Source organism: Leptonychotes weddellii, chromosome 9 (genome assembly GCF_054177405.1).
Source record: "Leptonychotes weddellii isolate Sample4059 chromosome 9, ASM5417740v2, whole genome shotgun sequence".
NCBI lineage: Eukaryota > Metazoa > Chordata > Mammalia > Carnivora > Phocidae > Leptonychotes > Leptonychotes weddellii.
In genome coordinates, this window is record NC_138377.1 from 115,669,765 (window position 1) to 115,686,211 (window position 16,447).

The window sequence follows — 16,447 nt, forward strand, 5'->3', positions numbered from 1 at the left end:
TCTCTGCTCACAACAATCAAATCTCATGCCTACCAAGAATCAACTGTTGCTAACTCCCAATCTTGTTTCTGATGGTTTTGCCCATTATTATAATTCCATATTTTAATCAAGTATCATACAAATCATTGAAATCCAAGCATGGACCAGAAGACTTGAAATTTGCGTTGCTCTAGAAAACCTTGATAAAGGTCAGTCCCTAAAAAGATATTGAGGTAATGATTTTATGGAAAAAAAAACAGTCTGGAAAATTCTATATTCAGATTGTTGTGTATCTTTAAAGTAGATCTCCACTTTAAAAAAAACCTGAAACTAGGTATTATTATAGATGTTATGAGTATATTTATGCAAGGAATAGGTTATAAAACTAAACATAATAAATCCATGGTATAAAAAAACAGATTTTATGCCCATAGCTAAAGATTGGCAAATGAGTGTTTACGTATTCTATATTAAACTGAAGGTTGAAGACAGGTTTTAAAAATTCCTCCTTTAACTGTAGCTTCCAGATGAGTAACTACTTCTCTTCATAGTACTGGATAGCAGGACATCTATTGTAACAACTAAATTACATGTCAGGGGCTTGAAAATACCTCTGTCTGACACCAACTGTGGCCTTCGAGAAGATTATCGGAAATAAAGCTAACAAACTAATTTCTCCTTTTATTTTTTTATTTTTATTTTTTTTTCCTTGACATTTAGATGTACTGGGAATTAAACACCTTCATTTCTACTGGCTCAAGGGGATTAATACCAGTTGAAAACTGAATTGTCCCTCACAGATTTTATAGTTGAGGTTGAAAACCCTGTTCTCTCTCTCTAGCTGCAATATGTGTGAAACATTTTACAGGTATTTGAGATTTGAGTATTGCCAGGCTGGTCATCTTTTACTTTAGGTAGAGAGAACCTGGGAGGTATGGCTGGCCCAGCTAGACTTACCGGATTATATATGAGGTCCATCTCCAAGTAAATAGCTCCTTTAAAAGCTTGTTCTAAATCTTTATTCTTCAACACGTAGCAATTTGGTTGTCCATCTCGAATCTGTCATAAACAATAGATAAAATATCAACTTTCTAGGAGGTTTAAACTGAACTGGCAAAGTTGAGACCATACCATACACACACAGATAAAGCAGCTATTCAGCAAATATTAAACCCATCATACATCAACTTTAAATTCTAGAATACTGTTATAACTGATAAAAAGATAGAGTAACAACCAACAGGCTGAAACGGTTATTAATGGAAAATCAGTGGTACAAATTATTAGCAGGTCTACATGGGCTTTCCTTCAAAAATCCCAGAAGTTACACATTTTCATTTATTAAAAATGATAAATATTCTACAAAATTCCTGGCCAGTACTTCTCAAGACTGCCAAGGTCATGGGAAAAAGGAAAGACTCGGAAGCTGTCACAATTCAGAAGACAGAAGGAGATAAGATGATTAAATACAATGTGGTACCCTGGGCTGGATCCCAGAACAGAAAAAGGACATTAATGGAAAAACTGGTAATATCCAAATAAAGACCAAAGTTTAGCAAACAGTAATGCACAATGTCTGTTTTCTTTTTTTGGTTTTGTAAATGTACCATGGCAATGTGAAGAGTTAACATTAGGGGAAGCAAGGTGAGGGGTATCCAGGAACTCTAGATTATCCTAGTAACTTTCCTGTAAATCTAAAATTACCCCAAAATAAAGAGATCATTAAAATATTTTTTTAAGAAATGAATAAAGGAACTGATTTTACTAAGATAGTCAGTGTTTCACAGCCATGGAGCAATGCAAATTAAATCCATGAGCGTAGCTGAAGCTGAGGTCAAAATCCAAAGGTATTTACAATGCACAAAACGCTGAGAAGTTTTCAAAATAAGCAAGTTCCTCTGATGTCCTCTCTCAGCCAGTAGGTCACATCACTTCCACACCCTAATCTGCCAGTGGACCCCAACATGTAAGGCATCCCAGAAAAATAGCTCCTGTACCATTTTGGAAATGATGTGGGTCCCATCAAGGCCTTCTCTTACCAGATTCGAGAGCAGCCATGCTTTTATGATTACAGTCTATGCCTTGATTAAACTTCTGGCTTATAAGAAGCATCCCTGTTAACTCCCAAAGGACATCAGCAAAACTTGGAACTAACCAAAAGCTCCACTTGAGATTATAATGATCAAAGATTTGAAATAACGTAGGAAATCTGAGGGCATGAAATTTGAGCCATATTTTAACTGACTATTTCTGTCATTACAAGCATTCAGCACAAGTGTTCTTATAAACAGTGGTGGAAATGAGTTGCATCAGTCATGGGGGAAACAGAGCCATTCCACTTTACAAGGGAGAGGTCACCTTCCTTCCCAAAGTCACCCCACCTCTCAGATTGAATAGGTTTTAAACAGAAAGATGGTTTTCCTGGCCAGTGGCTAAGAGGAAGGGGGTGCCCCATAAAGACCTGGTTTCCTTCCTAAACGGTGTCCAAACAGGATTCTGAGCTTCCTCTTTTATCCACAGTCTCACTTAATAAATTGTGGGTGTTAAAGTTGAAAGAAATAAATACAAAAACAGCATGACAATTTGCCAACCTGACTTCAGTCCAACTTAGCTGTGCCTCAACCCACAGTCATTGTACTGTTATCTTAAAATTTCCATGATTTCTTAAGGGTTAGGAAAGGTCAACAGAAGAACATGAGGTATCAGTAGAAAAAAATATATTTTATAGTAATTTTTTTTTTTTTTTTTAGTTTTTGATTTTTTGTAAATGATCTTTTCCTCTTTTTCAATGTCCCAATATTGTGTCAGCAAAACACAGAATCCACCCAGGGACACGAAATCAGTTATTAAAGCTAGAGATATAGCATAGGCTATTCATGTTGGGTACTTTCATATAATATTTTCTTAAAACTTGTCAATTGCAAGTTTACACATTTGTAAAAAGTTTGAAAAATTACAGAAAAAAAAAAGTCCGTTTGAACTTCCACAAATATCACAATTCCTTCCCTGCATAGAAATTAGATAGGCATTTGGCATGTATTCTTCCTAAATCTGTATTGAGAATTTATATTCATCAATAAATCCTTGAAAAAAGTAATTTAAATTTTTTGCCTGTGTGAAACTGTATTTTGCAACCTCACTTTGTATCTATCAATGTGATTTGATAATGTGTATGTAGTGTACAGATCTGCTTTTCTTTAAACTGCTACAGAATATTCAGAATATGAACTTATCAATTTATTAATTCTTCTTTTGATGAACATTTGGTTGATTCCAATTTCTCAGTCAGTCTGCTATAAGGAGTATCTTTCGGGAAAAGGGAAAAAGGAACGGAAAGAGGAAATATCCTACTTTGTACTGGGATACGTTTAAGTTAAGAGCAGGTCAATGTATTTCAGTATTTAGTATTATAATTAAACACTGAAATAATAATCAAAGGGACTATTTTTAAAAGATTTTCATTTTTCACAGTCTTTATATAACTGAACTTCCAACACAAGAATACAGGATAAAGGGGCGCCTGGGTGGCTCGGTGGGTTGGGCGACTGCCTTCGGCTCAGGTCGTGATCCCGGAGTCCCGGGATCGAGTCCCGCATCGGGCTCCCTGCTCGGCGGGGAGTCTGCTTCTTCCTCTGACCCTCCCCCCTCTCATGTGCTCTCTCTCTCTCAAATAAATAAATAAAATCTTTAAAAAAAAAAAAAAATACAGGATAAAAAGTTCTGTAACATCTCAACTTGCCATACTGCCGTATGGCAGCATGTATACAACAGAAAAGAGAAGTTCACCATATTTTTCCTGTCAAGAGAATTATGTTTATCATTTATACCTAGAACACAGAAAATCGGGACGCCTGGGTGGCTCAGTCAGTTAAGCATCTGCCTTTCGCTCAGGTCATGGTCCCAGGGTCCTGGGATCGAGTCCCGCATCGGGCTCCTTGCTCAACAGGGAGCCTGCTTCTCCCTCTGCCTGCAGCTCCCCCGCTTATGCTCTCTCTCTCTCTGACAAATAAATAAAGTCTTAAAAAAAAAAAAAAAGAACATAGAAAATCATCTCTGGCAGTTTATGATTATAAAACCTCTATTAAATAGTAGGGCAGCTAAAACACAGCCAAAAGAAAATTTAGAGCCAAGAATCTATATATACTTTCGTCTTTTAGGTATGAGATAGTCACTTAAATTAAGACCTAAGCTTAAGTTTTAGGTCTCTGTTGATCAAGGCAAAAAGGAATGATACAGTTTTCGATTTGTGACAAAAGGAGGTCTCTAAGTTCATTTGGAGAGTCTTCTTGAGTTGACATCTGGGATGATTTAGGTTCACTCCAAGATAAGGGTCACTGAATAAAATAATAGACAATGTCTTTAACCTGTTACAAGAAAATTTTTCAGATTGACTTATCACACATTTTTGCATGCTCGCCTATTCACAGGTGAGGAGCACAGATATTAGGCAATCATTTGGGGAAGGCACCTCTGCAGAACAGTAATACAGATTTTATCTAATTAGAAATCTGACTTCAACAATCAGGGAAATGGGCATTTGCATGTCCCTTTCTTTTCATGAACAATATATCTATCAGAAAGCTTTTATCGGGGCGCCTGGGTGGCTCAGTCGTTAAGCGTCTGCCTTCGGCTCAGGTCATGATTCCAGGTCCTGGGATGGAGCCCCACATCAGGCTCCCTGCTCGGCGGGAAGCCTGCTTCTCCCTCTCCCACTCCCCCTGCTTGTGTTCCCTCTCTCGCTGTGTCTCTCTCTGTCAAATAAATAAATAAAATCTTAAAAAAAAAAAAAAAGAAAGCTTTTATCAAGCACATGCTAACAGTTAATTCCTGGTTAAATGAGCCATTGAATACAAAGGTACAGGAAGTCTGCTTCTGAGTAATGATTCAGGATTCTGGAGCCAGAGGACAAGTTACAGAGAAGATAGTCTGGTTTAGATTTTAATCTAACCTGAAATCATCTTTAAACTATTCAATTTTTTTTCCTACTTAAAAGAATTTTAAATCTTCTTAAATATGCTTTAGCATCGTAAATATGAGTAACTTTTAAAAAGTTGGGTGAATAAACTAATTTTTTAGTCAAAAAGATACTACATTCATTTTTTAAAAGACGGGATTTTTTTAAATCAGTGTATAACAGAAGTTGGTTATGTGGAACAGGGAACAAAATCGTTTTCTCATCTTGAACTCTCTTTAAAGAATTATCATTATTATGCTTTGCTATAAATTTCCTTGATGTGACCAGTTGCCAACTGTTGCAATAGAAAAGTTAATCAGAATCAATATGCATGAACAAAACCATCAATTGGTTTAGAGAGGGATGATACATATTTAAGAGCAAAATCCAAACTGAAGAGTCCTGCTGATTCCCCCCAGCTTGACCCTCATGTGAAAAAGTAGAGAACATCTGGGTATAAAGCATGCTGCTAATCAGACACTTTTCTTTCCATGCAAAGGGGGAAATACTTTAATGTGACAACATCACAATATAACAGTTGGTCTCAGCTGATGCACAGACAAAATGACTCTCCAATAAAAATGAAGAGGACAGACATGAGGCTGGGTAAGAGGAAAATAAATACTCTTTACTTGGTACTGATTCACATTCATATCCCTACTTGGAAGCAGGCCTGCTTCCAATGGCATGAGTGGCAAACTACATGGGAAATTACAATGCCCACAAGGTTATTATTTGCCCGGACACAAAGTCAACCACAAGCCAGTGGAGATGGTATTGAATTCATTACCCTAGACCCTCACCACTTATATCCCACCCCTCCTCTCTTCCAAGGCCATCCATCCCACCCAACACCCAGCTCTGAACCTTGGAAATGGCAGAAAACGTTGGTGTACCCAGCATTTATCAACTCCTCTCTCTAAAATATAAGCTATCTTCCAAAAGTAATATATATTAATTATAAGAATTGTGTAAAATTTATAAAAATGGTTTAAAAACACTTTTACAATATTATATTATTTTAAGCAAGTAAACACACATCTCTAGTTTTTAATGTACATTTATATTTCTTTATCTTGTGAAAATAGGATCATAGTGTATTGGATAAAATTTGGGACTTCAGAGACAGATGAACTGAGTTCCAATTCTGACTCTGCCTCAAATCGGCTGAATAAGTCTGGACAAGTTACAAAACTCCCTCTGCTTGTCAGTTTCCTAATCCATAAAATGTGAATAAAAAATGATATGTATCTCAGAGGTTGCTATGAAATAATCAGCAGAAAGCAGTAAAGAACAATGACAAGTAGAAACTGCTTGTTAAATAGTATCTTTTAGTCTTATATTAATTTATATACTTTTTAATCACTTGTCTTTTAGATTTAAAAAAAAAAAAAAACCGTAAGAAACGTTCCCCAATGTAATAACAAATTCTTGTATCTAACTTGGAATAGTGCTTCACCTTATGAAGATTCTACAACTAACCAATCCTTCATTGTAGATCACTAAGGCTGTCTCCAATTTTTAACTGTAAACACTGTGATGATTTTATACATAGCTATCTTTGTGTGTCCATGATGCATGCCCAAAAATAAATTCCTAGAGGTAGAATGGTTGAGTCATAGGATATACCTATTCCTGTGGTTTTGGCCAAGTATTGCCAGTAAGCCCTCCTAAAATGCGACATTAATTTCTACTCCTAGCCTCAGTAAATAAGCCTATCCATTTCCTTGCAACTTTGCCAACTGCAGGCATTTTTATTTAATATATAGCAATTTCATAGGAAGAAAATGGCCTCAGGTTGTTTTAGTATGTGCTGCTTTTTTTTTCCAACTAATGAGACTGAACATTGTCTTTCCTATGTTTATTAACAGTGGGCCATGGTAGGACTGGGAAGCCAGACTTAGATTCAATTCCCATTTCTGGCATTTAGCATCTGTGTGGCCACGAGTAATTACTGTATCTCTCCCAGGCTCAGTTGCCTCTCTAAAACAGATACCTAGAATATAAATGCTCAGAGATACGTGTAGATTAAATTTTAATCCATTTTATTGAAGCACCTTCTACGAGGCTTGTACCAAGTCATGTTCCCTCCAACAGCACTGGAGAGAGTACTTCGTCATCACTGGTAATGAAAAATCTTTACCATATTTGTTAATCCAGTTGCTTACACTAATTTGATCATTTAAGTTACTACCACAAGGGTGATGAAGATGACAGATTACACTGTAAGTGGGTACTGTGTGCTACTGTACTCACTCATATTCCTCAAACCATTTAAATCCTCACCACAGCCTCCAAGGCAGACATTATCATTATCTTCATTTCATCAAGGAAGAAATGGAGACAGAGAGGTTAAGTAACTTGTCAAAAATCACACAGCCAATTAGGAGACAAGACTGGGGGCCAACCCAGGTGGTCTGACTCCATCCTCTGCACTTTTATGGGCCATGATCAGTATTGGATAAAGCACGAGCCACTCATATGCTTATTAACTATTTGGATTTCCACCTGTTTGAATTAACTTTTCTGCTAGATTGACTTGTCTCCTCCTTACAGATTAAAAAACAAAAACCTTCTATGTTAGTGATATTATCCATTTGTTTCTACGTTGCAAGTATTTTTGACCTTGTGTTTTAATCTACAACGGCAAATTTTTGTTTTCACCATGTTGACATCTTCAGATTTTCTTCTCCCTTTATCATTCCTGTTTTTCAGTAGTTTATATAGGACTTCCCCATCATTTTAACAGTTTTATTTAGGAAGTTTCTTCCAACTGTTTGACCTTTAATTCATGGCAAAATAGTTACTGTGTTCGATGCAACACACTGATGCATTTTTCCCTGATGAGTAAGCAACTGACTTTCTCAAAATCCCTTATACAGTGATCACTTCGTTTATCCTTTTCCATCATCTTTTTTTCATGTCTTTTCATACAGTTCTAGAACTTCCTCACATAGGTCTTAAGCATTATAGTTGTTTCTGTTTCTTGCTGTTAAACTCTTTGATGCTTTAAGTTTTTTAAATGTTTTCCTACTGGTAAGGGTAAGGACACTGACTTTTTTTCCTAATTTTGATCTTGCTTAACACCTCACTGACCTTTTCTTATTTCAAGATGCTGAGTTTATTAATTTCCTTTATATTTATATATAGATGATAGCTGACATCAGATAGCTAATATTGTTTTCTTCATTCAAATATAATTTCTTATGTTTTTACATTGGTCAGATTTGACATAAAAAGCTTTAACTTGAAAGCATAGAACCGCATTAAATTTGAAATTTCTCTAATCATTCAATAGTAAGCCTGATGTCTGTGATGCTTCTGATAGATCTCCTTCATCATGGTAAGGCAATACTCACCAATTACTAATTTATTAGACTATTTTTTTCATAATCAAGAACAGATGTTAAGTTTTATTAAATGCCTTTCACATCTGTTGAAATTGCCAAGTTTTTTTTCCTCCCTTAATATATTAATAATATAAATTACACAATTCGGTTTCCTAATGTGCTTTCATGGTCTTCCATGAAAGGTAGATGATTTCCTTTTTTGTTAAATCTGTGTTTTTGATATCAGAATTCTTCTAGTCTCAGGGAATAAATTCACAAATTTTCCATTTTCTCTTATGTCCTTAATCCATTTCAGTAATGTAAGAATTGCTTGGGCCCTTAAGGTTTTAAGAAACTTGCTCATTAAACAATTTGAATCTGTTATTTTCTTATCTGGAGGAGAGGATGCAGGGAAAAAAAGGTGGAATTACTTGATTATTTTCTGACATTTCCATAATTAATTATTTCACTAAAGAATGAATTCAGGGGGCGCATGGGTGGCTCAGTCATTAAGTGTCTGCCTTCGGCTCAGGTCATGATCCCAGGGTCCTGGGACTGAGCCCCACATCAGGCTCTCTGCTCAGCAGGAAGCCTGCTTCTCCCTTTCCCTCTGCCACTCCCCCTGCTTGTGTTCTCTGTCTCTGTCAAAAAATAAATAAAATCTTTAAAAAAAAAAATGAATTCAGTACCTGATATTCATGTTTATCTAACTGTATTTTAAACATATTTTTTCTTGCTATTTTTACACATTAATTTTTCCAAATGGGGAGCTGTATTATATTTATAGTAATCTGGGGAGATATCTCTGTAACACCTACATTCCCTCAAGGTATATCCCTATTCAAGTTTTCTTCCATACTCTTCAGTAAAATTTAGTTATGTTCTTCACAGTGATCCCCATATTTCTTATTTCCTTATTCTTAATAATATATGCTTTTCTTTTTTTCATCAGCCTTGTAACTGGCCTCTCCATTTCACTGGGCTTTAGAGAAAAGAATACTTGGATTTATGAGATATTTTCTACATTTTTCTTCTTTTTATAATCTTCATAAATTCCTTTCTAACTTTCTTAATTCTACTTAATCTTTTGTTGATATTTAATTGATTTTCAACCTTTATTGTTTAATTATAAAAGCATTCAAAGTAAGGATTTCCTCTGAATAATACATCTGGCCTTTATCCATAGCTTGTATGTATAGTATTTCGCTGCTAATTTCTAAAAAGTCTGTAACTGTAGTTTTGGTATCTACATTAGTTACGTGGGACTTTTTTTTTTTTTTTAACCAAGTGTTTTGATACTTGTTTCATTTTTGTTATTAATTTATATTTGCCCAACACTGTGATCACAATATAGTTTCTGCCTTTTTGGAATCTACTAAGGCATCTGTGAGCCCACAACATGATCAAAATTTAAGCACATTGCATGGGTATTTGAACAGAATATTTTATATATTTGTGTGTACACACACATTAGATCAAACTTATTGTTTATTCTCTAAAATTTAACAGTCACTGTGTTAGTATGCCAAAACTTCATCTGAGAACTGCCGAAAAAGGAACTTTCCAGGTCTCATTTAGTAGCTGTGGGATGGTGTGCATGAACTGTAACTTTCAGCATCCACTTCATGGAACTTGGACTTTCAAGCAATTGGGCCTTTAAGAAACATCACTTTACAGCCTTGTTTTTTGTTTTCTGATATTTTTTAAGCTGCATAGATAATATAATCATTTTGTGTTTCTAAGCTGGTGATTTTTTCTTGTATTTCAAAAATTTTTAAAGATTTTATTTGTTTGTCAGAGAGAGAGAGCACAAGCAGGGGGAGTGGCAGGCAGAGGGAGAAGCAGACTCCCAGCTGAGCAGGGTGCCCGATGCGGGACTCAATCTCAGGACCCTGGGATCATGACCTGAGCCGAAGGCAGATGCTTAACCAACTGAGCCACCCAGGAGTCCCTCTTGTATTTCAAATATTTTTAACATATATATATATACTTCCATGAGAAACTATTCACATAATGATTCATGTCTGCTCTAAGTTTATTGGTAATGAAATCATTTTTGGACCCATGAAATAACCTCCTCTGCATGCTTCTGACTTACCACTTACTTACATTTAGGTGTAATACTTTTGCCCATCCATTTCTGTTTAAATTTGAGGGATCTCAAAGCAGCTAGATTTTACTCTTTTACTCAGTGTAAGAAGTTTTTCCATTTAATAGAAAAGTTTAACCCATTCAGCATTTACCATCATGTGCAGGATGCTCAGATTTATACTTGCTACCTTCTTGTGTCAAGACATCAGAGGAAATCCACAGGGCATTCCTTCTCCCTTAGCCTGTCCATCCTAACTGAATCCTATCCACGTTATATACTACATACGGTTCGTGATAATTCGAGCATGTTAAAGGCACCCTTTCCTAGTTTCCAGGGCCAATGGACAAATTTGCCTCATTTTATCTTTCGTTCTTTATTTCAAAGGACACTTTGGAGCAGAATTAGGCAGGAAGGAGAGTTGAATGTTTATGTTTTAGCCATTTTAAATTTTTTAGGTGGCTACACATCCATAAATATTAAAATAAAATATATTTATTTCAGTGGCCAAAATTTCAGCACGAACTTTAAGAAAAAATATGATTGTGTAAATGTGTCCATTACAATATACAAAACCTATCACAGGTGAAACAGGCAAATACTTAATTGGAAATGCAAATGAAGCCGTGTATGGACATTTATTTGGTACAAGCAATTATAGAAAATTTGTCCCATAAAACTAATTAAGTGAAGCTGTTCCTATGCACGTGGATTCACAGAGAATGCTAAGGGCTGTACAAAGACTGTGCTTCTGATCATGAATTCACCTGCATGTGCTGGCATGGCTTGCAGAGAAGGTCTCAGACTTGGATCAAAAGGTAGGACCTCCTCAGATTACAGATGGTTTTTTTCTTAGATATTAGGAAATAATGATAAATAGAGAGATGCTTTCCCTATTTTACAGAAAGCTGATTTTCAAAGTCTTCCTACGTGGGGCCATTCCATAATTTCTGAGATGATAAACACATGTCTGCATAAAAAGAAATGTCCTGGAAGAGAAGAACCCAGATTGATATCCAGGACAAAATTAGACTCCTTAACTGAGAATAGATGTTTAAATAAATCTAATGGAATTGGATAACAATTCAGAGATAGTGTCTATGCTGGAAATATCTTAAAACTCTAAAATATGTTTACTGTTTTCCAATGCATACCTACTATATTATTGATTAGAAGATATTTGGAGTTATGTGAAAATGGGCAAATATTAGAAATCTTCAGATGATAATTCAGGGCAGCTGCAATTTTTCTATTGTTTTTAATCATGAGTAACAAGTTTTACATATCTATAGGACCCTTTTTTTTTTAAGATTTTATTTATTTATTTGAGAGAGAGAGCGAACACAAGCAGGCAGAGAGAGAGGGAGAAGCAGACTCCCCCCTGAGCAGGAAGCCTGATGTGGGACTCGATCCCAGGACCATGAGATCATGACCTGAGCTGAAACCAAGAGCCAGACACTTAACTGACTGAACACCCATGTGCCCCTCTATATAACCCTTTAAAAAGCAACTATTTTATTAAAAAACTTGAACAGAAATGAAATACATGGAAGGATGACCCAGTGGCCTGGATTCTTTCAATTCTGTATTATCTGAGCATATGTACATGCTTTGAACACTTCACTGCATTAACAGATATACTGATTTTAGAACATGGATTTTAAATAAGCCAATAGTCAGCCAGCACATTCACCCTGATTAAAAGATACAGTAAATTCAGAACAGGCTTTTTATTTAACAGGCTGAAATGCACTTAGCACATTATCATTTTGAGAGAGATTAAAAGTTGAAGTACATTCAATACTTTATACTTAGACATTTTGAAATGTAGTTTGCATTTTCTCTGAACGTGTAAATCAAGTTTTAGTTTATGACTTGATTAAAGAAAATGTATTCTCACAAAAAAAAATATTCATACTCTTCTCCAAGAAATACAATTTTTGTTTTTAAATAGAAAAGAAGGCATTACTGAATACTATTTCATATACTATAAAGGCAACAGTGGAGCACTGACTATTTCATTTTTATAATTCTCTCTCATATTAAAAAAGCAGAGAAATAAAGACCTTCTCCTAAGAGGCACAAAATATAAAATATAAGGGTTCTCTCTTTGACGCTTATTTCTGGAGTTTCAACCAATCCCTCCAGAAAAATCTCCCTTCCTCTCTAACTTGCTTCATACTGAAGCCAAAACTTTCTTCCTTATCAACTGCTCTGATATCTCCATCTCCAGTCTGAAAGCCTTCAGGTTCTCCCTGCTAACAGAATAAGCCCCAACCTCCCTCAACCCTTCTTGAGCGGCCCTCAGTCCTCCCTCTCCAGCCTCCCCGCTTGCCCTGAGCACCAGGCCCCTTAGGCCCCTTTGTTTCCAGGAGGTGGCCTTTCTCTTACCCCCGGCTTCTCCACTCCTGCTCTACCCTCTGCTTGGAATGGCCTTCTTTCTTTACCTCACCCACCAGTCATGATCAACACCAGGTTCCTTCTCGGCCAGCTCAAACTCCCCACTTCATAAAGTCTTCCTAAAATTAAATCCATTCCTCCTGCTCTATGTTTTCTTGTTCCTTTTATTTAGCACCTAATATTTTAGATCTTGCATAAGCACAGAGAACAAACTGGTGATCTGCAGAGGGGAGGGGAATGGGGATGGGCAAAATGGATGAACGGAGTGGGAGGTCACTGCTTCCGATTATAGAAGGAGTAAATCATGGGGATGAAAGGCACAGCATAAGGATTATAGTCAATGAATGGTCTTGTAACAGTGTTGTCTGGTGATGGGTGGTAGACTTGTTGTGTCACCGTACTGTACACTCATGTGACATTCAATGTCAACTATATTGCAATAGAGAAAAAAAACATTTCAGGTCTTCTGTGTTCATTCCACAGGCATCACCCAAGAGATTCAAGTCTTCAACTCTTTGCCCTACCTGTCCACACTCTATTGCACTGAGACCAGGGGTAGCATGAAGCACATCTTGGTTCTTGCTTTCAGCCTCATATCTAGTGAACAGGGGCTCACCACGGCAGGGATAGCATCCTCTTAGGAGCCCAGGCTTGGGCATGAGACTGCCTATTTCAAATCCAGCCTCTACTACGTCCCAGCAGCAGGATCCTTGTGTACTTCAGTTTCCTCTTTTGTAAACAGCCATGATAATAAAGCAGCCCGAATTAGGTTTTTAGAGAATGAATGATTTCACACATGATACATGCACCGCACAGGACTGGTTAGTTAAGCATGATGCAATAGATATTAAATAAAGAAAAAAATAGATCTAAATAAATGTGAAAACATACTCTCTAAATCACAAGTTAGAATTACTCAAAAATGGAATGATCAGTGAATTAATGAACAACTGAAAATCTGCCTGTTATGGATACTGAGGGTTATGGCATTTTTTTCTATCATATTTATATCTGTACTTGAGGTAGAGAATGAAATTCTTTGGAGAGTGCATGTAGCAGGTGGACCACTGAACATCAGGAAGGTCCAAAATAGATCCTCTGCAAGATCTGATCACTTGCCCAATGTGTCGGTCAAACAATCGGAAGTGAGTCTGAATTGAAACAGCCACACTGAAGAACAGCTGCTGTAACAGCTTCAGCTCAACATTCCGGGCCCCCTAACCCCTTCATGAGAATGTGGCTCAGGCCACGCTGCCTTCACACTTTATGTGGTAGAGAACTGTCAGATCTGGGTTTATTTTTCTGTGTGCCACAGCCCTTTAATGTTAGAAACAGAGAATGTAAAAGAAATCAAGAACTCCCTGCCTCGAAACTTCCCTGTGGCTTCCCATCAATGCTAAGAGTGAGCCAAAGTCCTTCAAACTTTCAGACCATCAGAGTCTTACCCCTCTCCCATGGCACTCTGTCCCTGTGTCCTTTCTCCTTCCGCATTTGTGATTCTCCCCCAGGCGACTCCACTCCATCCACACTGTCCACCCCAATATTTCTGGGACAGTCAGGGCACTGCCTTAGAGCCTTGGAACTTGGAAGTTTACCTGCCTGGAAGAGTTTCTCCAGATATCCACAGGGTTTTCTTTCTCACCTCCTCAAGTTCTCATTCAAATGCTCCCTGAAGTGAGGTCCTACCTGGCCAGCCCATGGAGAACTGTACCCCTTCCCCAGACATAATCTTGGAGCTTTGCTTTCTACAGGGCACCTTTCACCATCTAACATGCTGCCTTGCTTTTTGTGGGTTTGTCTGTTCTGTATACTGACTCCTACAACAAAATGTAAGTTCCAAAAGAGAAGATACCTTCACTGCAGTCATTGTTAGAGCATTACCACCTAAAACGACGAACAATGTCTGGCATAAACTGGATACTCGATAAATATTCTTCAAACAAATGAATGTATAGATCATGGGTGGCTTATCAGCAACTAGAATAAAGTTAAGGGGGTCAGGGGGCTCCTTGCATTTAAACGAAGTCTTTCATAGAATCATTCTACCTTGCATCTTGAAAGATATGGTTTGAAGACTTCATTAACTTAGGTCAGTGGTTCTCCACTGAGAGTGATTCTGTCCCTCCTCAGAACACTTGGCAAGGTCTGCAGACATCTTTGACTGTCACAACAGTGATGAGTGGATGGGTCCTCCTGACATCTAGTGGGTAGAAGTCAGAGATCTGCTAAACATCCTACAGTGCACGGGACAGCCCCCCACAACAAAGCATGAGATATTCAAGAATGTCAATCATGGTAAGGTTGAGAAACCCCACACCTGATTTAGCCAGAGGTAATTACTTTTTTTTTTTTAAGATTTTATTTATTTATTTGACAGAGAGAGACACAGCGAGAGAGGGAACACAGGCAGGGGGAGTGGGAAAGGGAGAAGCAGGCTTCCCGCCAAGCAGGGAGCCCGATGCGGGGCTCAATCCCAGGACCCGGGGATCATGACCTGAGCCGAAGGCAGACACTTAATGACTGAGCCACCCAGGCACCCCTAGCCAGAGGTAATTTCTTATATCTAACTCAACAGCATGAAGACACTGTACATAATAAAGGAAGAAGGGAGGGAAGTAAGTGGGTCAATTTGTTGGTATTATAGAAAACCAGTAACACAAAACTTTTATACGTAAAACAGAGGGAGGTTAAAAATGACTCCAAGGAGTGTTCACTCAGCAAGGAATAAAATATGTTACTACAGATTTATCTATAAAAACAAGAGGACAGGGCACCTGGGTGGCTCAGTTGGTTAAGCATCAGACTCCTGATTTTGGCTCAGGTCATAATCTCAGGGTCATCAGATCAATCACCACAACGGGCTCTGCACCCAGTGAGGAGTCTGCTTGAGATTCTCCTCTCCCTCCCCTCCCTCCCTCCCTCCCCTTCCTCTGCCCCCCCCCAACTCAGACACACTCTCTCTTTCTCTCAAAAATAAATAAATAAATCTTAAAAACAATCAAAAGGAGAAATATCTCTGTCCTGCCCAAAAAATTTGAGAAAAAAAGGAAACTGAATTGTAAAGGAGGGTCTTTGCTTCTTGTCCCTTTAGACCTCTCTAAAATTGTATTCCATGCTCTTGTTACATGTATTAATTCAGGAGTAACTGACAATGTTGTAACCAAAAAAAAAGGAGAAAAATCCCAAATTGCCGTCTCCTCCCTGACAGTCAGTGTGGTCTGCTGTTGACAGCTCTGAGTATTTGGCAGGAGCCAAATCAACAAGGGAACAGCTGCTCCACCCCTTCTCTTAGAGGAACAGTGGGGATAAGAGAACTTGGGGAGAAATTAACCAGGCGATCAAAACCCATACAGATACGGAGAGATGCAGTGTTTCTCCCACTGTAAGCATCATGTGAGCTAGTCTAATCTCATGGTTACAGCACAGACCTCTCCTGCTACAAAAATGCACTAATAACTTTGGAGAAATAAGTCTTTGGGAAGAAGTAAATAAAGCATTATTGACTGATAAGACCGTGACATCTCTACAACGGAACATTAACTATTGAATGAAAAACTGAAATTCTCTCTTCTGGAAGAGTACATTTGGTACACACATTCAATTAATAGGTGAATTCAGATCCCAGCTTCCCTCCTTTGCCCATGTAAAGGCATTATGTGGTGCTTTCTCCTCTGACTTCATAGGGTATTTTTTCAT

General features: G+C 37.6%; 1 protein-coding gene across 4 annotated transcripts in view; it reads right to left on the bottom strand.

Moving 5' to 3' along the window:
• LOC102739966 (multiple C2 and transmembrane domain-containing protein 2) overlaps nt 1–16,447 on the bottom strand; it is a 130,321-nt gene that overhangs the window by 8,595 nt on the left and 105,279 nt on the right. For all 4 annotated transcript variants that reach the window (XM_081831598.1, XM_081831597.1, XM_081831599.1 and 1 more), the window contains one exon: nt 937–1,038. In XM_081831598.1, the coding sequence (XP_081687724.1) occupies nt 937–1,038 (102 nt within the window). The remainder of the gene's footprint in view (nt 1–936; nt 1,039–16,447) is intronic.